At 43.9% G+C, this 20,190-nt stretch overlaps 8 protein-coding genes across 8 annotated transcripts; 7 read left to right on the top strand and 1 right to left on the bottom strand.

The window, feature by feature from the left end:
- Positions 1 to 553: 553 nt before the first annotated feature.
- EAF02_000334 (uncharacterized protein) lies at positions 554 to 2,119 on the top strand (the record flags this gene model as incomplete). The annotated part of the gene is made up of 1 exon (XM_038896382.1): positions 554 to 2,119. The coding sequence occupies one exon, from the start codon at positions 554 to 556 to the stop codon at positions 2,117 to 2,119; it is 1,566 nt and encodes a 521-aa protein (XP_038763241.1).
- Positions 2,120 to 2,687: 568 nt separating this feature from the next.
- EAF02_000333 (uncharacterized protein) lies at positions 2,688 to 4,009 on the top strand (the record flags this gene model as incomplete). Its single annotated transcript, XM_038896381.1, has 4 exons — positions 2,688 to 2,803; positions 2,865 to 2,943; positions 2,998 to 3,789; positions 3,845 to 4,009. 4 exons carry the CDS (start codon positions 2,688 to 2,690, stop codon positions 4,007 to 4,009), a joined length of 1,152 nt encoding a protein of 383 aa, XP_038763240.1.
- An 820-nt stretch (positions 4,010 to 4,829) lies between these two features.
- EAF02_000332 (uncharacterized protein) lies at positions 4,830 to 6,583 on the bottom strand (the record flags this gene model as incomplete). Its single annotated transcript, XM_038896380.1, has 2 exons — positions 4,830 to 6,269; positions 6,368 to 6,583. 2 exons carry the CDS (start codon positions 6,581 to 6,583, stop codon positions 4,830 to 4,832), a joined length of 1,656 nt encoding a protein of 551 aa, XP_038763239.1.
- A 1,046-nt stretch (positions 6,584 to 7,629) lies between these two features.
- EAF02_000331 (uncharacterized protein) lies at positions 7,630 to 9,131 on the top strand (the record flags this gene model as incomplete). The annotated part of the gene is made up of 3 exons (XM_038896379.1): positions 7,630 to 8,019; positions 8,078 to 8,904; positions 8,965 to 9,131. Exons 1-3 carry the CDS (start codon positions 7,802 to 7,804, stop codon positions 9,129 to 9,131), a joined length of 1,212 nt encoding a protein of 403 aa, XP_038763238.1. The 5' UTR covers positions 7,630 to 7,801.
- A 667-nt stretch (positions 9,132 to 9,798) lies between these two features.
- EAF02_000330 (uncharacterized protein) lies at positions 9,799 to 10,522 on the top strand (the record flags this gene model as incomplete). Its single annotated transcript, XM_038896378.1, has 2 exons — positions 9,799 to 9,893; positions 10,018 to 10,522. 2 exons carry the CDS (start codon positions 9,799 to 9,801, stop codon positions 10,520 to 10,522), a joined length of 600 nt encoding a protein of 199 aa, XP_038763237.1.
- A 1,489-nt stretch (positions 10,523 to 12,011) lies between these two features.
- Positions 12,012 to 12,569, top strand: EAF02_000329 (uncharacterized protein; the record flags this gene model as incomplete). The annotated part of the gene is made up of 1 exon (XM_038896377.1): positions 12,012 to 12,569. The coding sequence occupies one exon, from the start codon at positions 12,012 to 12,014 to the stop codon at positions 12,567 to 12,569; it is 558 nt and encodes a 185-aa protein (XP_038763236.1).
- A 3,037-nt stretch (positions 12,570 to 15,606) lies between these two features.
- EAF02_000328 (uncharacterized protein) lies at positions 15,607 to 17,091 on the top strand. Its single transcript, XM_038896376.1, has 2 exons — positions 15,607 to 16,056; positions 16,120 to 17,091. Exons 1-2 carry the CDS (start codon positions 15,828 to 15,830, stop codon positions 16,719 to 16,721), a joined length of 831 nt encoding a protein of 276 aa, XP_038763235.1. The 5' UTR covers positions 15,607 to 15,827; the 3' UTR covers positions 16,722 to 17,091.
- Positions 17,092 to 18,231: 1,140 nt separating this feature from the next.
- Positions 18,232 to 19,306, top strand: EAF02_000327 (uncharacterized protein; the record flags this gene model as incomplete). Its single annotated transcript, XM_038896375.1, has 5 exons — positions 18,232 to 18,404; positions 18,458 to 18,499; positions 18,563 to 18,726; positions 18,776 to 19,174; positions 19,227 to 19,306. The coding sequence occupies 5 exons, from the start codon at positions 18,232 to 18,234 to the stop codon at positions 19,304 to 19,306; spliced, it is 858 nt and encodes a 285-aa protein (XP_038763234.1).
- Positions 19,307 to 20,190: the final 884 nt, after the last annotated feature.

Genomic DNA, 20,190 nt, shown 5'->3' with positions numbered 1-20,190 from the left:
AGAAGGTATGCAAAGAAATTTAACAGACGCCACAATGGAGGGTATTTTGATATCAGTTTACTAGAAGAGGTCTTCCAGTTCCCAAAATTCGCAAAATTAAGGTTTAACGCGAGGCCACTAAATTTACTTTTGATAGGCGCTAGTGTGTCTGCCGCCTCGTGCCTACCTAGGTAGGTATTTTTTAGGGAAGAAGATTAGCACACTTTCCAAAATATAGGTCCTAGTTGTAAATAAAAATTTCAATGGATTCATAAAATAAAATTCGGTAATATCTTGAAAACTTACAAAATGAAATGAAATGATATGTGAGATATCCTGTTGACAAGTTAACAGTTGAGACGACTATATATTAAATTGTTGTTGGTTCGATTTTATATGCCACGAACCAAGCGGGGCCATATGCCGCTACACGTCAACAAGACCATTCAATCATAAAGTAAAGTAAATACAACTTTGCCTGGAGCAACACAGCCTATACATTTTCACACCAGCACACCAGGACATCAGGAGTCAGGTATCCGAAATTTATATCAAGATTTATGTTTTGACCAAAATGGATGATTTGGCAACGCTTCCCGAGGGTATCAGACAAATACATCATACCTTGAGCCCTTATATAAAGCAAAGACAGGATGCTCTACATGTTCGGCATGTCCTCGCTGCTCACTTGAATTCTAACGTGAACTCTGGAGATACATTCTTGACGCCTGCAACTTTGTCTCTTGCAGAACCTACCTCTGAAGTGAAACAAGGATTGGGCTTTCCGGGCGTCCAGCATGATTATCTACGCAGCCTTCAAGCTAATTTGAAGGCTCAAAGAGACTTTGCAGCGATCAGTTCACAGCGTGATGAGCCAGAATCTCACAGCGAGATTCAAGCAAAGACTCACGATAAAGTTACATCCAAGGAGATATCTGTACATGCTTTCTTAGATTTAGAAAAGCGACGTCAGAAGAAGGAACGTTTTCGCATCATTCAAGATGTCGTGGATCAACTTGCACAGAAGCCTGCAGCGACACAAGATTATCTCGACTTGAAGAGCGTGGACGTGCTGAAAAATATTGGTTCCTTACCGCCAGTACCACCCAGCGTTATGGCACCGATAGAACATCTTCAAGATTCTGAGAGGACTGATTTGAAATCGCTCGTCGATCGATTAGAGAAGTCAGTTTTACGTGCACAACTTCTTCTCAAAAAAGAACAAAAATTATTGGCAAAAGTCAGAACTGATGCTAGCACACCAAAAGATCAGCAAGAACAGGGTAATCGACAGAAAGCACTGGAAACAACTCGTAATGAATTGATAAACTGGATTGAGACGGAATTAGGAAAGGCTGGAGACTCGCCAGCAGCATCAGAGGGACAAAATCCTAGCGTGCCTGAGAATATCGGGAAGGAATACATCGGATCTCAGCTTGCATCCATAAAGAAACTTTATGGACAATACCTTGAAATTAGGAAAAGGTTAATTGTCGCTGCTACTGAAAATCTTACTACATCACTCCCCGAAGAAGTCGGAACAGATGATTCCTCTGACATGCTCCTAGATGAGCCTACGAATGATACCTCTAGTACCAGAAACGCGTCGACATTTTCTTACCTAGAAGATCTGGTTCTCATTTCAAATGAGCAGAAATCTACTATACAACAAAGATCTTATCTCACTAGCAGTCTCGCAAAGCAGGGCAAAGAAGCCAGTAAAGATCTAGACAGGCTAGTCGACGAAAGTCATCTCTTACCTACCTATCCCATGCAGACTGTCAACAATCCTCAACGGAAAAGACTGGGGGAGCCGATTTCCTTCGAACAGGAAATTTCGAATAGTGATAAGCCAACTTTATCCAGCCGAGCCAAAGCTTGGGTCTTTGCAGCTGAATCGAGTAGCATTGCGACCAAGGAAGCAGTTTTGGAAAGATTGGAAGATGGGGAATCTGCTCTTGCAGGAGCTTATCAGACTCTCAACGATCTTCAGCGTCTTTTGGGGTGTCTCCCCGAGGAACAAGGCGCAGAAGGAGATGCAGGCAGACAAAAGTTGGGAATCTCGAATATCGGCGGACTTTGGTCTACTCTGGATGGCAATCTTGGAGTTATAAGGACAGACGATTTGACTTCGGATTGATCACAATCATAGGAGATTGATCTCATAGGTTGTGATTTTCAGGATTCAAACATCAATGGCCACGTTGAGACTTTCAGACTTGATTAAGCAATATTATTTTAAGTCAATAAAGATGGTTTGTTAAGATTGTGAGTGTGTAGATTGTGGGCTCAATTGAGGTCTATATAACACCGAGCAGAATCCGCTCGCAGGTTCAGCTGGCAGAACTATTCTTCTGGCTAGATTTGCTAAAGCAAAATATTTCTGTTAGGTGCAGGTACTAGATAGCCATTGTTGGAGCTAAATCTGGTATTAGATTTCACAGTACCATACAATATGATTCGAATGAACACTCCCTTTCATACCAATGGTTTTCGAATCAAAATGACAGACTATAGGATTATTGTGTATATATTATAATGCGTGTGATGAGACAGCCTATTATCTCTTGATGTTGTAGCCTCGCGCTAAAAATGTCGCGTAGAGTGGAATTTCACGACGCGTCTCCCTTGAATACACTTTCCATTATCTGAAATCCAAACTTTCTTACGACTTGTAAATCTTAGAAAACCTCACGATTTTCTTCAACATGGCTAGCTTCTTTGATATCAAAGCTCGTAAGGCGGAAGCTGCCTCAAACGGCACCACAAATGCAAAAGAAGAAGCTAAGAAAAATAATCGCATGCAACCATGGGTCGAGAAATAGTTAGTCTCTTGTTTCGAGTGCGATCTCTATCTTCAATAACTTTACTAATGGATTTTGTAGTCGGCCCAAAGGCCTAGGAGATGTTACGGCGCAAGATCATACCATCACTGTTCTGCAACGCACACTGCAATCCTCCAATGTTAGCACCTTCCTTTCCCCCTCCTCCAACCAGCTCTAACATTTCCTCTCCCAGCTCCCGCATATGCTCTTCTATGGCCCTCCAGGTACAGGTAAAACATCTACGGTTCTCGCTCTCGCCAAAGAACTCTACGGTCCCGAACTCATGAAATCCCGCGTCCTCGAACTGAACGCTTCCGACGAACGAGGTATATCTATTGTCCGTGAAAAAGTGAAAGATTTCGCTCGCATGCAGCTTTCCAATCCCTCGCCCGCATATCGTCAGAAGTATCCGTGTCCACCTTACAAGATTATTATATTGGATGAGGCGGACAGTATGACGCAGGATGCGCAGAGTGCGTTGAGAAGAACGATGGAGACGTACAGTAGGATTACGAGATTTTGTTTGATTTGCAACTATGTGACGAGGATTATTGATCCCTTGGCGAGTAGGTGTAGCAAGTTTCGGTTCAAGAGCTTGGACAAGGGGAATGCGGTGGTTAGAGTGAGGGAAATCGCGGATAAGGAGGGTGTTAGGTTGGAGGAGGGAGCGGTGGAAGCGCTGATTAAGTGCAGCGAGGGAGATTTGAGAAAAGCGATTACATATTTGCAGAGTGCGGCGAGGTTGGTGGGAGCGGTTAGTCCGGAAGGCGAAGAGAGGCACAATGCAGATAAAATGGATGTGGATGAGAAGATGGTTACAGTGAGCAGCGTGGAAGATATTGCAGGAGTTATACCAGATAACACGATTGAGAAATTGGTCAAGGCCATGCAACCGAGATCGAGAGGAGTTGTATATGAAGCTGTATCCAAAGTAGTCGTTGATATGGTGGCAGATGGGTGGAGTGGCACACAAGTCGTCTCGCAGGTATGGTTTTTTTCCTTCCCTCGCAAAACGTGATAAAAGCTAACACACGCAACAGCTGTACCAAACCATCATCAACTCCGAATTGATCGCCGACTCCCACAAGAACAAAATCGTAGCTCTCTTTTCAGAAGCAGACAAACGACTCGTGGATGGTGCAGACGAACATCTCACCATTCTCGACCTGTCTTTAAGGATATCCAACATTCTAGGCAGTTCTTGATCGGTGTTTGACATGATATCATAGTTCCGAAAGATAATTTGGTGTGGTATATGTATAGCAAAGGTATTGGCGTTCAGGTTACCATGAAAAGCAGACACGGAAACGATGTTAGGAAAAGCGTATGTAGCTATAGTATGTATCATGACCTACCTCTTCATAGTATAGATTAATATGAATAGATGAAGATTAACACAAGCCTGTGATGGTTACCGTTGATGTTATCAAGCAAGGGAGGTTCTGGCTGCTCATAGTATCTCTGACTTTTGTTGCATATCTGTTGACTTGAGAAACTTTTGCATTCTTACTTCAAGTTGAAATTTGGAACGGACTGTCTTTTAAGAAAGGTCTCTTGATGGAAATACATGAGTTTTGAGGGGACCTTATTAGTGTTGCTTGTTTAAATGTAAATACTAGAAGTGAATAGGGATGGTACATCTCGGTACTATGTAGGTGTGACTGGACGGACCATATGAGGTGAATCAAAGTGGATGGTTCCTAGCGGATCAAGATTACAATTTAGGATGTTGCTTGGACATCCTACTAATCTGTTCAAATGGCTTATCATTTCACAGAAGTCATATCTAAGTAAAGCTTCAAAAGAATGGTATGCATTAATTACATAGTTAAACAAGTGAACTAATCGTAAAAGAAGATGAAGTCCATCCAACCCGACCATCCAGCACCAAAGCAGAAATGCAAATGTACCAACCAATAATCGAGAACCACAAAAGAGACGTTTATGTTCATGCCCATCATGTGCTCATGTGCTTATATCTTCATCCTCGTTGCTCACGCGCACCCTCGCCCATTATCAATTTAACTACTCCATCAATTCAAAGTCCGCAGCTCCTTTGACCAACTTCTTCAACCTCTTCTCGATGATCTCCCTTCCATCGAGCGTCTTCCATACCTCCGAAGGAGCTCCTTTGACCACATCCCAGCTTTTCAGGTTGTCCGTCAAGTGACTAAGATCTTCTTGCTTCCTCTCCCACTCATTACTTCTCCTGACCTCAATGCCGGAACTAATCAGTACAAGTGGTGTACTTGGATACTGTATATTCCTTGCACTACTAACCTCATTCTTCGTCAATGAATTTGCGACCAGAGATTCTTGAAGTTTAGCCTTGAGAAACTTTCCACCTTGATAAGCTGAACGTCCGAATACTCGATCTTCACGGGTGCGGCCATTGAAAATGGCGCCAAGTGTACGATCCAGACCGAGAGGTGAGAGAATGCCACGACCCCAGAGAACAAAGCCTCTCTGTGGTGTGCCGAGACGGTAGAGAAGATCTTCGTGGAGAGGGTCGATGAGAAGAAGACCTGCAATTTCACGAGCGTGTCGGGAGGAGAATATACGACTATAGATGCTGCCTACTCCTGCACTAGCAAGAATCCAGGGGCCTTCTTCGCCTGCGCGAGCTAGAGCTTCTGAAAGTGCGTCCGCTGCCATGCCTGCTGAGAACGGAGATGGCGCATTGTCAGACCATGCGATTCCAGGTCTATCAGAATAACAATATCGGCTGATGCTTCCATTGACAAAAGCATTCGTTGCAATCTGAAGCATGCCATGCTCGAACGGTCCTTCGCCAGCTTCAAATAAAACTGTTGGGTTCTTCTTGCCCTTTGAATCCGTAAGATTACCTTCGCAATAGACATGTATTTGGTATTTGTCACCATCGACGTAATATCGCTCTCCTGGTGGCGCAAGGGAGGCATCGCGAGATCTCAAGATAAGTGTAGCCGACAAGAGAATGGTGACAATTGCCAAAACTACAAGAATGATTGTAGATATCAAGACGGAACACCATTCTCTGAGTGTTCGGCGAGTCTCTGCTCGGCCAGTTAAGCGCTCCTCCTCTTCTATTTTGCCAGCCGCTACGACTCGATCTGTAACAATCGTCCATATAGCTATGAGCAGGGCCCAGACAACACTAGCAATTCCAACCCATCCCTCCTCTACACGAAGACGTGGGACAGCGACAATCATTATCATGTCGACCAATAGAATCACGGCGATGACAAGACATGTTACTTGTGCCGCTTTGGAAGGCGTCGAAAAGAAGAGAAGCACAATGAGTAGCAGACCGAGGGTCAAAGTAGTATATGAGAAGTCGAAGAAACCAGAGCCTCTCGAGTGCATGCCTGGAGGAGAAACGAAGATTGATACCAGCAGCAACACCCACCACAGAAATGTGATGATGGCGAACAAAACTGTGAAGTATCGCAAAAATCGTACGCTCCATAGATTATATGGAGATACCTATATAAATAACCTATTAGCATAAGATTACAATAAACATCTCATCGGGAGATTGCAACCTTGGTGGCGGATTAAACAGAAGGGGGCGAGAAGCTTACAGCTGGATCATCGGGACTCAAGTAACCATCACGGCTTGGTGGAAGTAGACGAGTACGCTCGTCAGCTTCATGAGAATAATGAGGTTGAGGATGTACTTGGTGAGAAGCTACAGGTTCATTTGAATCTCCATTTTGAGAATGAGGACGAGAATGCACACTTCCAGAAGCTGAAAGATGTTCGCTATCCTTCTTGGAACCCCATAAGGAGGAAGCCATGATAACTATGTCGAGGAACTCCTGATTGTGGAGAGACTTCTGCGACAACAACCACGATAAGCTATATCGTGAGTGAAGAGATGAAAGGACTGATATGAAATAATAAGAGATCAAAATCTCCTGAGGAGAAAGATGAAATGAAAATAGATTTAAAAAGGAGATCAATCGTTACCATGAGATACTAGAGAGGCAGATAACCTGGGCACCGAGAATGTTAAGAGTTAAGACAATGTCAGAAATGAACTAAAGCTCAAGATCAAGATCAAGCAAGGAAAGAAGATCGTTTTGTTGTTGATCTAAGCCCAATGGAACTGGCGTCGTGCGCGTTGATGAAGCTAGGTAGCTTTTGTGTGTGGTAGATACCGGTATTTGTATGTGTATGTGGATTGTGATTGTTTACCTACCACCAGCATTCTTCTGCTGCTGCTGCTGCTGCTGATGCTGCTGCTGCTTCTTAACCTTGACCTTGTTCTTGTTCCTCTTCCCGTGCGTAGTATTGGTTTTAGATTTTGAGGCTTGATCAATGATCATTGATGGATAGATACGCAGCACATATGAAGGAGGCGGAGGTCAATGAATCAGGTTGTTATGGAGAGGGAGGACCGAGGGAATTGAAGGGGATGATGTCATTTTTCTTTGTGCCATAGCTCAGTGCCTAGTACACCAGGTATCAATAATAACAAGTACCTCCAGCTAACCTAGGTGGGTGGGCACGTGGTAGGTCGGTATATCGAGACATTGTATTGTATGATAGATGGTCACGGTTACAACCTACATACCTAAAATAAGGTTGCGCGGTATACATACTGTGTCACACAATATATACCAGGTACATAATAAATCATGCTTTTTGGTGCTACTAACCTCAACCAATTGCCTTCCTGTCCATCTTCAGGAATGCGTTCAGTTCAGACGATGGATGACATACTCGAGCGCATCCTCGCCGTCTTGATATTACTAAGCAATTGGATGCTCTTATCTTATCTACCTACACATCGAATGGCTGGTGGGTGTTTTCTGTGGCTGACGACATCATGGCTTTTAGCTATCCATCTTTTCTTTTCTCACCCCCTCTGGAACTTCCTACACAAATTTGAGATTTCTTTAATTGGATTTTCAGTTGATAGCTTAGACTTGAATTTCTTCCCTCACAAATGATTTTCACCACCCGATGCAAGTAATTTTTCGCAGAGTTGACTTCTGCAAATAAACTTCAAGATGAGCGATTTACAAAGGTCCTTTGTTAAGCCTAAGCTACCAAAATTTGCTCCGCCAGAATTCAATGAGGCCGACGAAGAAGAAGAAGAAGAGATTGATATGCCTAGTGAACTACCCGATCTTCCAATAGATGACGATTCTTCCTCGGCATCTTCAGCTTCATCTACTGGCACCATCATACCATCCTCGAATCAGAACTTGTTTGCTCGGCCGCAAGGGTTTGTACTTGCTTATTGCTCATTGTTTGTGCCGGGCTGATACATTCTATACCATCAGTGTTCCCAATAAACGAACGATGGACCAGATACCGTGGACGACTTATTTTGAACGAGAACTGTTTCTCGAGCACAAGTTGGAAGCAGAGACGATAATGCATCATGCATATCTCACATCTCCTGTTGGGTCAGCACCTTTATTTATCACACATCATGGAGCAGGATCATCCGGCCTCTCGTTTGCTGTTTTGACGTCGGAGATTCGAAAAAAGTTACCTTCTGCTGGTGTACTTTCTCTTGATGCTCGAGGTCATGGTTCTACGGATATCTCTCCAGAGACAGAACTTCTCGATCTCAGTCTAGAGACCTTGAGTTCGGATTTGTTATATGTCATTGAAGCCACAAAAGACAAAATGAAATGGAAGCAACTTCCGCCTCTTGTACTTGTTGGTCATTCTCTTGGCGGTGCAGTGATTACAGATGTTGCAGAGGGCGGGAAACTTGGCAACTCAGTTCTTGGATACGCAGTTCTTGATGTAGTTGAGGGCTCTGCTATGGATGCTCTACAAAGCATGCAAACTTACTTATCGACTCGTCCACTAGGCTTCCCTTCACTGCAATCTGGCATTGAGTGGCACATGAGGTCGAGAACAATACGCAATTCGTTGTCAGCGCGGACGAGTGTGCCTGGGCTACTGAAGCACAACGAAGAAGCCAGTGGATCAAGATCGTGGACATGGCGCACAAATTTGGGAGCTACTCAACCATTTTGGGAAGGTTGGTTTGTTGGACTTAGCAAGAAGTTTCTTGAGGCCAGAGGTGGAAAGCTATTACTGCTTGCAGGTACAGATAGACTTGATAAGGAGTTGACAATCGGACAAATGCAAGGTAAGAACCATCTTTCTATATGAAGTCTGGAAAGAGCAGGCTTAGATTGACAATCAATAGGGAAGTATGCGCTGCAAGTTTTCCCCGAGGCCGGTCATTTTGTTCACGAAGACCTTCCTGAGAAGACAGCAATGGTGTTAGTAGATTTCTATTCAAGAAACGACCGAAGTGCATTAATATTACCACCAAAAGTGTCAGATCTTATTAGGGCTGGTAAAAGAGTGTGAACTCAGCTGGATATTTTGACCGACTACAGTAAGGGGTCTCGAAAAATCTGAAAGCCATATTACTACGTCATTGAAGCTCCTTGGGCAGTCAACGGCCGACATCGAAACATAACCTCTCGGAGTATCGAAAAATCCTTGGCTCTCCAAGTGGCCTGCGTTTTGAAGCTTGGAGAGCACAGCAGGATGCTTAATGCGCGCACAGCACATTGAAAGCGGAATTGCGGCTGATATATTGTGGGTCTCAGCATCATCCCACCATTACTTTCCATCGAATCAGATATCCTTGTGAGCCTAGGTAGCTTACTACACGTGCGAAATATGCAATACTTCCAAGAAAGAGCAGCATCAAATTACTTCTCCTAGAATGTCACATTCGCCGAGCCTCAGGGGTTAATCGTACAAGGTAACCAATTGATCTTTCCCCGGAACATGAATTCTAATTTTCAACCGTTTAAAACGGAATCACGGGATGCTAGGCATCCAGATCATCTTTTGTGGGGGCTAAATAGCATTACTTTAATCCATTTCTCCGCCTGCTCTTCCTCAGCTTTTTTGTGCCACATTCAACAGTCTTTCCATTATTCTATTTCACGTGAAAAACGGTCAAAATAAAGCTTTCATTTCATTGCGTGAACCAATCAACGTAACTGTTTTCAATAACTGCAGAATGCACTTCTCAGACTCACTTCTCGTCGCTGGGCTCATTGCCTTTGCCTCAGCGTCTCCAGCTCCAGCTCCAGAGCCAACGACCCCATCTGCATCGTATGTTTGTCTTGCCTCTCTACCTACATCTCTCAAAACTTGGGATTTCATTCCCTTTCAAATCCAGTGATATTCCCTTTTTGTGTATGTCAACCGTACCTTTACTAACGCTCTCTCCCCCAAGTCAAACCCAAGCTCTAGTTGATGACCTCCAATCATACATCGTCGACCTTGCAACTCAACCCATAGTTTCCAGCCTTGCCACCGACACCGCTGCTCTCAGCTCTCTTGAAGCCTTACAAGAGTCCCTCCTATCCGACGTCAGGGATGGCGAAACTCCAAATACATCCGTGCTGACTGCTTTGCCTTCTCCTCTCGCCAGCTTCATCGGTTCCATCTACACGGCCGAACTGAGCATCGCCAGCAAAAATGGGTTTGGCGATTTGATAGCAAGCGCAACTGCTACTGAAGCTGCATCTGCATCGGCTACCGGCGCGTCGCAGACGGCAAGTGGAACTCAGAAGACTTCGACGACTGGGTCGGCTTCGGCGACGACAGAATCGGCGAGTGCAAGCTCGAATGCTCCGGTCACTGTCGAGACGGGTGCTGCTGGTGCATTGGGTGTTGATATGTTGAGCATTTGTGGAGGTTTGGCTGTCGGTCTTGTGGGTGCTGTGATGGCTTTGTAATGAAATTCGTTGGTATATACTACAGTATATATCATTCATGTCATTTTGAGATTTTTCTAGATTTCAGAGACATGATTCCTTCTCTTGATGACAAGTAATGAACCTAATTACATCAAAGCTTTCTCTGTGTGCAATCTTGATACTGGGGAATATTACAATTACTTTTGAGAGCGAGTGAATTTGGATTCATCTTAGCCACTACCCATATGTAGTAAACCTTAAGTATCTGGAAAACCATGTTGATGAATTGTTCTAACAGCTTACCCCTTGCCCAGGCAGAAGTGTCTCTAACTCTCGGGTGAGATATATGCACGAATCACATGACGTCTGATATCTTTGCATATACATATACTACTTAAATTGGACTCTCTGAACAGCCAGTTAGTTCCTAGTCGGCGAAAGCGATTGTCCCCGAACGTACCTCTTCTTAAAAGGGGTTTCAAATAGAAAATGCATGAATTTACCAGTGTTAGTGAGGAAACCTATCAACATTCTTATGGGGATAATTGCTTTCGGGGACAGCTGTTTTCCTCAACTAGGAATTAGTCGGCCACTCAGAGAGCCGACTATTAGAGCCGAAAGCTTGTCGGTGGTGGGTACGAAAAGGGTCAATCGTTGAGCCGTACGAGCACGTAGTAGAGTGAACGGAAGGCCACTCGCGCGGTTGGTCTGGGTAACGATTCGAGTGTTGGTATGCAAAAGAGGAAATTGAGAGTTAGGCTACACCAAGAGAAACGAATTGAGGTTTAAATAAAAGCTAGTTTAAAGTAACAATTTGGAAATAGAGGCTTCAGACGAAGCTAGGGTGGAGAGATGACTTTTTGTCGCGGGAGAAACGTAGTATTGTATTGTATTCAAGGCGCTTATATATTATTGACGAATTTGACATACTGTGCCAAAGATGACGCAAAAGCCAAAGATCATTGCCGTTATGAGTTGCCTGGCACTCTGGAATTGATTGTCTTGTAATTGTGGTATTCTGAGTACTTTGACCGAGTTTCTGACCTTTTTAGCTTTCAAAATGCCGATTCAAACCACGTTTGTCCCCTAGGGTCGTGTGACAAATTTTGCGGTCGATATGAGCTGGCCAGGTCTACCGACGGACAACTCGAGGCCTGCAAGGTTCTGTCAATAATATTGTTTTCTGATTTTACTTTTCTTCGAAGATAGGGACGTGTACTGGTGAGCATGACGGATACAGGCCCAATTTGCGATTAATGGCCTGTCTTGATTTGGTGTAAGGAGGACATAAGAGTAGTCAATCCAGATCGTATGAAGAGATCGTTGCGAAAAGCACTCTGCCTAGAACGTGGCAATTTGATGGATTAATACCGGCTCTTGTAACTTCGTAGTTTTACTTGTATATAGAAGCAGCGCGATACACAAAGTGGAATTCAAATTGCACATCTGTACAACGACACGGAGTCTAAACAATCATCTCAAGCACCTCATTTTTTGTTTCAACTCCCATCAACTTAAAAACTTTGAAATGTCTTCCAGATCTTCCTCTCGTAGAAACCCCATCGGCAACGAAGGAGGAAAACGTAAACATGGGGAATCCAGCAGCGTTTCATCTGGCAATAGCAATAGCAATGACCATGGCAAGAAGAAAGAACGTACCAAGCCTCCCAAAGAAAAAGATCGTGCAAGAGCCAAGGCAGGCCCCTCTTCAACAAAGCGTTCGGACTCTCAAGATTCAAGAAAAAGCTCAGAGAGATCCCAGTGGTCTTCAGATGGCGAGCTTCCGGAAGGTGTTACGAGCGCGATAGATCTAGCCCTCCATCGGAACCGAGGAAATCGCCAGCCATCAAATGATAGCCCACCGCCTCCACGCTCCCCGCCTAAACTTCGAAGAGAAAAGTCACTAGACTCTTTTCCTTCTTTGAGTGAGACGCAAAGCGAGAAAATTCAGTCAAATATTACGCAAATACGTATGAAGAAAGGATGGCTGGACCCCAATATTTCAGCGGACAAAGCAACAATAGATGAATACGACCGCCAAATCCGGGAACTTGGACGGCAATTGAGGCAATTGCGGAGAGGTTGACATGTAAGACTTCAGAAGCAATGGTATATTTCATTGGTGTAAGAGTTACCGAAGACTTGTTGGAAAAAGCAAAGGGTTTGAATAACAAGTATGGCGTTTTGGCGAAAGGTGGGTATCATGAATATGGAGTTCAGGATACCTGTATATTTTCAAAGGCTGTAAAGGAAACATTGACTACTTTCACGATATAGACGATCGAGTGAAATCTAAATATGACACGTATCAGCTACCCAAGTATCCTACTCCTTCTTGCCATCAAAAGTCTTGAGGTATTGTAGACGTGATATCATACCACTTAGCATCGTATGATATGCTAACAAACTTTACCCAGATTTACCATACTTGAATGTAAAGCGAGGAAAAACTTGACTAAAGAGTATCCTCTGCCGGTAGTGAGCTTTCGGGCAGACAAGCAGTGCGGCAACAGTTACAAGGTAGGACTGCTACTCGACGGGAAATCTGAAAAAAAATTATTGAAAACTCGGGTCTGTGGGTGAGTGTACTTATTGCTAGATAAATGAAAGCGCACGGGAACACATGTCGATCTCGTCAAACAGTCCGCGATTTTCTTCCAACAAGTTCTACACTGATGTGGTCTGTTGCTGAGCAAGATTGCGAGAACTCTTATGTCCAATGTCAAGAACTTGGCAGCTATACCGGTTCTGAAGAATCGGCCATGTTGACACCCTGACTATTCTTGTTCCGTTTCAGCAAACATCCATGCTGCAGGCATCATATTTCTTTCATTGGCGCATGTAGTCGAATTTGGAAATATCGGCGGTGAGGATAGACTGCTCGTCCTTGGTTTGCTGCAACATTTTGGAACGATAATGATAATTGAGACGAAAAACTATAAGAAGTAGACAAAGCAGACCATGCTAGGACAGGTATTTTTCCTCGATCAAACCGAGATCGACAACCTCAGTGCCCGCAAACTGGCGCTCATTGCGCTCAACCTTATATTGATTGTCGTTTCAACTCTCGATTCAAGCTTGTCTCTTCAAAATTCGCAAATCGTGCCACATCGAGTTGTCATAGCATTTCCAATTCTTCAATTCCATAGATGAGAAAGAGAGAAAGAGAGAGAGAAGAATTCTGGGCACACGGAACAAACAAATTGCATCAACAAAGCCTAGAATTCATCAGCAAAACTTACCCTTGTTCCCCCCTCACTCATAATGTCACCCAAGATCGTTTTTAATTTGGATTTCATGGCAAAAACAAGGAGGATCCCACAGGTCATATATTGCCCAGGAAAAGGACTCAAATTTCCCCGCGATTTGTGCGTTTTAGTGTTTGTTGTGAGATAACTCGAGACCCGAACATGAAGTCATCGTGATTTTTTTCAATCCAATGCTGGATGTGTAGCGATTAGCAAGTTAATCACGATGACATTCATTCGAATTGCTATATCAGTGATAGAACTTGTCCCAGATGGCGATGTGCACCGCGAAGTCGGCGAAACATGTTTTAGATCACTCGCAGGACAAAATGCACCCACGGTATTGTAAGTCCTATGCTATAATCTTACCGACAGTTATATGCTGTACGTAAAGTCCACACGTAGTCAGACAGTTGTTTAGGCTTCTAGAGTCACAGCGCTTAAACATGGCAATTGGTTGGTATCGATCCGTTTCGAAGTTTCCTCGCTCTGTCGAAATGAGCGACGGCTAGACTAAAGAAAAGTGATATCAGACTATCAGACTATCAGTCCATATTCTAATTATCCATCATGGTAGGTAAAGGGGTGTTTTCCGTCTCTTCGGAGTCAATCACCGAAAGTTGCTTCACCAGTTCAACTTGGGGAGACTGGTGGACTCGAGAGCTAACAAGCAAAACCCACTGCTACCCACTCAGTGTACCAAGCAAAGACTTTACTCCGTGGGAATCATCTTCTGTGCACGAGTGGACACTTGCAAGTTGAATCATTGTTCCTTGGTTGGCCACATCATTTTTAATCTCGTATTCCTAGAAGTCGCAATCAAAAGTGTAAAAGTCAAACAACATTTGAAATACAATCCACTGAATTTACCAATATAATAAGACAGAGTTTGGTGGCTGACGTTAAAAAGAGTATAAATGATAGAGTCGGGACCGTCGGTACGCGATACTCGATGTAAAGTTTTTTTTTTTGAGACGACACCGAGTATCGTGAAGATGTTTGATGTTTCTGCGCATTTAGGCTATGCTTACTCAGTCTGATTGAGCCTTGTTACTGTGCTTCGTCCCCTCCCCCTTCCTTCCCGTTTATTGGTGATGCAAAGGCTAAGCTTCTGTCTGCTGCAGTCTGCAGCAAACACTAGGTTCCATGTAAGTCCTGCCCGCCTACAGGGGAAAGTTAACTGTTTTTCGTAAGGCTCAGGTACCCTCCATTAGTCCTTGTAAATCAATGCATTAACGCATCCTAGAATTAAGGTTATCCACAGGGAATACTAAATGGTGAGTGATCTACTTGATTCTATGTCCGATATACGAGTATTTGGACGCTTGATGCGGACTTTTGGGTATCGATGAAGGGGTTAACCGAAGAATATCTGAATTTCATTCAGCACATATCATCTACACCATCATCACATTATGAGACGGCAACTATTCTATTCTTCCAATCGTGTAACGTGCGTGCATTAAAACAGTATAACAGTATGTACGTACGTACCATGGAAGTGAGCAAAATTGACCCTTGTCATACTAATTTCCTTTTTCAGGGTTTTATCCTCAGTAATTACCTATGCTTCCAACATAATCCTCGAATCAAATGATCTATAACCCACCAAGGTACATCTCGTCTAATGACCCTCCGCCTCCAATTCCATCCTCCGTCAACCAAATCTTACACCAAATTCACTCAAATCTCTCTTGTGTCAATCATCAACACGTCGAATTTGGTTCCGTGTAACTTTGTAACCAATCCGGATCCAACATCCTGACTCTAGCGTTTAATCCTTCTTCTATTAAAAAGTATAATTATATCCCAGCCTAGAACACTCCCGAGCCACCCCCCTCCCTCCCCATAAGTAAGAAGTGGTGCTGCCAAGGGTAATGGCACATGCACCTGTAAGTTTGCGAAATGAGAAAGTGGTTTAAAGAATCCTCTCTTTCCAGTTTCCGACATTCCTCTCTTCTTTCTTACTCACTACAGACTGAAAAATAATAAAAGAAAATCAATCCTTTTTTCTTCTTCCCCAACCTTAATCTTTTGTATCTTTGATACTGTCCATTCTTTGAATTTCTTCTTCTCAATCAACCCTTAATATCAAAATGCGTTACCAATTCGTTTCCGCCGCCATCTTGGCCTCCATCTCCTCCGTCTTTGCCCAAACTCCTGGCTTTGACGCTATCTCAGTTCCAACCAACGGTCAAGTTGTCAGTGTTGGAGGGGTTTTGGATATCACTTGGGCTCCCAACTCCGTCGCCGGAACTGTTACCATCAAGCTCTTGGAGGGTTCTTCCCCTGCTACCTTGAACTACGACCCTGTTGTCATTGCCAGTGAGTTACAGTTCCTCTCTATGCATTGAAGATTGGGACAACTGCACTAACGAAAACACTTAGCCTCCGTCAACAACTTGGATGGATCATACAAGTGGACCGTCCCAGCTTCCGTTGGTAGCTTCGCAACCTACGGTATTGCCATCTTCCTCGATTCCGATGTCAACACCTTCCAATGGTCATTCCCATTCGTCATCAAAGCCGCTGCTTCCTCCTCTTCCTCCGTCATCGTTTCAACCACCGCCTCATCATCTGTTGTCGCTCCTACCTCCGCCGTCGTAACCTCTGTCGTTGCCTCTGCTACCACCGAGCCACACGCTGCCTTGTCCTCCTCCACCAGCTCTGTCTTCTCTAGCATCTCTGGTATCCCAGGTGGATGCAACCCAGCTCACCCAGGATCCTGCCCAAGCTCCTACTTCAGCACCGTCACCACCGCTACCGCCACTCCAGCTCCAGTTCCAACCGCTGCCCCAGCCACCAACGGAACCGCTACAAACGGAACCTGGACTGCTCCTTCCGGATCCAACGTCACCTTGAGCTCCGGTGCTTCTGCTACCAAGACCGGTTCCGGTGGTGTTGTTGTCGCTACTGGCGCTGCTTCAGCAAAGGTTGCTACTGGATCTTTCGCTTTGTTGGGTGGTCTCTTTGCTGCTTTCATGTTGTAAATCATTTCTCTTCGTACCGTTAAGATTTGAGATATAATAGATAATACCGTGGTAGATATATATCAGCATACATTGGTGGATATAATCATTTGCATTGGCATTATAAGAATACAAAGAACATTCACAACGCATTACGCGGCGCTAGACAGCAACACATTTCGTTGAGTTTGGTTTGGGTGCGGATTTAAAGCTTCTGGTTCCATAGGATTATAGGGTCAACAAATGTTATGATAAACTTCTTTTACATACCCATCACAAGTTTGAAGAATACCCCGTGTTATTTGGTTAATGATGGATGGGTTTTGAGGGGAATTGTTGCAGTGGTTTGGCTTTTAGAATGATGAATGAAGTCAGCATTTTTGATCTTTATATTATATTTGTGCATACAGTGACTGACAAGTAACCATTTTGCGTGATGCTTGTGATGTGGATATTCGAGTTGACCAAGGGAGTTGTGCTCTGTCAACTTTCAACTGAATGTATTGGGCAGCCCAAAATCACTCATGATTCTGATCTTACCTACCTACACCAACACAACCAACTCATTCCCACGGTTAGATGAGGATCTGGGAGATTCCATACGTTTCGTATTGACCCATCAAAGTTATCCACGTCGATATATTTCACTTCATATACATCGCTATCTTAAAACCCACCAACCGGAAAGAGAACATCGATTTTCCGACGAGGATCGAGAGAGTCTCAACCTCAAAGTTCCATCTCAGTCGAGACTGTGATAGATTGATCCATTCCGTCGTAGTGCGAGGATAGAAAACGTCTCGACTTTTGATCTCTGGGTCTGTAGTTGGATCTCCTGAGATAGTAGAACTTGGTGTATTGGATAGAAGAGAAAGGCTTTAAAGCTGTTCCTTGAATGGATTGTAGGATGCGAGAATGTCAGAGGAACGGCCAGTCGAAATCGTGTTGTTCTACACTCATATGATGGATGATCAGTCATATCATATAACACCTAGATCTAGCTGACAGTGAAAACTTTACTTGGCCGTGACACCTAGTTCTTGTTCCAGACCCATTGGATCTCTCAGAATCAGTTCTAGGCCACAAAAGCAAATGAAGGTGATTGCTTCTGTCGTAGAAGAAAAGCAGTGGTATTGTTCATATTGAATTCCGGGCTTAAAAGTGCGGACGCCCGCATTATCGAGACTTCTTGATGTTTATCAAAGTATCTGCTAGGGAGTAGGCATAACACCGCATCTTGAGTACGCGATTATATATTAAAAAAATGATCAAAGATACCTGGAGTGTTAGATGATCTGTAAGTTGTCTCGGGGATTATTATACAGTAGTACTTGTAGATAGATAACGTATTGAACCTTGCGCTGCTGTCGATACCCCGCGGCGGGGTAAGGTGGGTAGCACTGAAACACCAGCATGATCGCCCACTAAGAGATAATCATCAACCTTCCCGCCTTCATTTATAAATTGCCCTTTTCCCTTGAGGAACCGTTATACAAACTTAGGTGCCTTCAATAATAAGCTTATCAAAAGTATGTCACCAACGGCGACTTCTCTCGATAATGAACCCGCAAATAATAGTCGAGTGGGCGCAAAGGGGACGACTGTGTCAGGCAAAAAGCTCAAAATCAGGTCGTACCCGAGGTTTGAAAGTTTAGAAGAAGAGAGATTATATCGCAAACAGCATTTGGCTGCTGCATTTAGGATGTGAGAATCTTCTTAAAAACTGTGATACTTGAATTGTTACTGAGATGTGACAGATTCGCCGATCGAGGTTTCGATGAAGGGGTTGCTGGCCATATGTGAGAATGCCGTCGAGTAGTATTTTAGTCGCCGATGATAAGAAGCTAATTAAATTGGAATAGATCAGTTCGTGACCCCATTCTTACTGATCACTTTTGGCTTAATCCCCTCTCTCAACATTTCTCTCAAATCTGTGTATCAGACCTTATCTTGGTGAACGAAGATGGAGATGTGGTAATTGGAGATGAGCCAATCAATGCTGCGGCGTTTGCCATTCATTCTGAAGGTACAAGAACTCCACAATCGGCCTGTTCAAGATAGCTGATATTTGGCAGTTCACAAAGCTCGTCCCGATGTACACGCTGCTTGCCATGCCCATTCTGTCTATGGCAAAGCCTACAGCGCATTCGGTCTTCCTCTTGATATGATAACTCAAGATTCTCTGCGCTTTTACAAATCGCATAGTGTATATGACAATTTTGGAGGGATTGTACTTGACCGCGAAGAAGGTATTCGTATCGCGAAAAGTTTGGGCGACGGCAAGGCGTGCATTTTACAGAATCACGGGCTGTTAACGGTAGGACAGAGTGTGGATGAGGCAGCCTTCTGGTTCATTAGCCTCGATAAAACCTGTCATGCCCAGCTACTTGTTGATGCTGCAGCTTCAGGTAGTGGGAAGGTGAAGAAGATCATTGGGGATGAGGAGGCAGCTTTTACTTATGATCAAGTCGGAGGTATATTTGGCTTCTATTTGGGAGAAATTTACAGATTGCTGACTCAATATAGGACCAGAAAAAGGGTGGTTAGCATTTCAAGGCTACTATGATGAAATAATGGCCAAAACAGGTGGGAACTTTCTAAAGTGACAGCTCAGAGGAAAATGGAGAGGGGATCTAATCAGCCCGATTGATGGTCTAGTATGTTCGCAGACGCTGTCGTGACTTGAAGAATCGTCTAATCTTGATTCTACCAATTCATGTACATAGAGATCTCGATGAACTAAATGTTTGATGAATGCTCTTTCATCTGTCGCTTATTTCGTAGCCATATTGTTCAACGTTGTAATCCTAGGCGTTTCCCATGCATGAAGCAATCACGAGCATGCAGGTCTCCGTTTAGGACGCAATCGTTTCTCCGAACATGCGACTGACACGATAATCCTTCGAAGGGTTTTCATCCTAAATCTTAATGAGACAATATTCAGGAAGTTTTCCTCCGCATCCTACATATTTACAATGATCGGGCATACATATCTGTCATATGTATTGTAACATCGACTAGAGTTTCCACGGTGAGCACGAAAAATAGATCGCGATTATCATGCACCCATGAATTCGGGACTTCCTTGTGAGCATCCGGTACCGATCATTCGGATATGTTAGGGAATGGTGGCTGAAGAAGGGAAAACAAGATTGAAAATGGGGGATCGCTCTCTCTTCTTGGGTATAGGTACCTATCTAAAGGTGGGACTGGTAAAATGTTGCCCAAAAGATGTTTGGGTAGCGGCCAGTTATCATCCATGAATCAGATTTGGGGCACATGTAGCTATGCCCTGCCATGGAGCTGACCGACCCAAAGAGAAATTGAGGCACTGCATGTGACATAACGACAGCAAGGCTGACCACTATTGAGACCGACGTGGTAACATATGAGACCACTCTGTTGGGGATTGATCAGCATCAGCAGTGATTTTTCCGTTCTCTTTTACTCTTTTGTTCATTCATATCTTTCTGTTTTACCCCCTTGGCTA

Source organism: Botrytis sinoallii (genome assembly GCF_014898435.1).
Source record: "Botrytis sinoallii strain Bc 23 chromosome Unknown BSIN_001, whole genome shotgun sequence".
NCBI lineage: Eukaryota > Fungi > Ascomycota > Leotiomycetes > Helotiales > Sclerotiniaceae > Botrytis > Botrytis sinoallii.
Note: the sequence above shows the minus strand (reverse complement) of the source record. Positions and strands in the feature narration are given on the sequence as shown.

Coding starts and splice junctions, on each gene's coding strand:
- EAF02_000328 (XM_038896376.1), top strand. CDS start 15,828: ATGCGTTACCAATTCGTTTCCGCCGCCATCTTGGCCTCCATCTCCTCC. Junction 16,057..16,119: donor CGACCCTGTTGTCATTGCCA/GTGAGTTACAGT, acceptor GAAAACACTTAG/CCTCCGTCAACAACTTGGAT.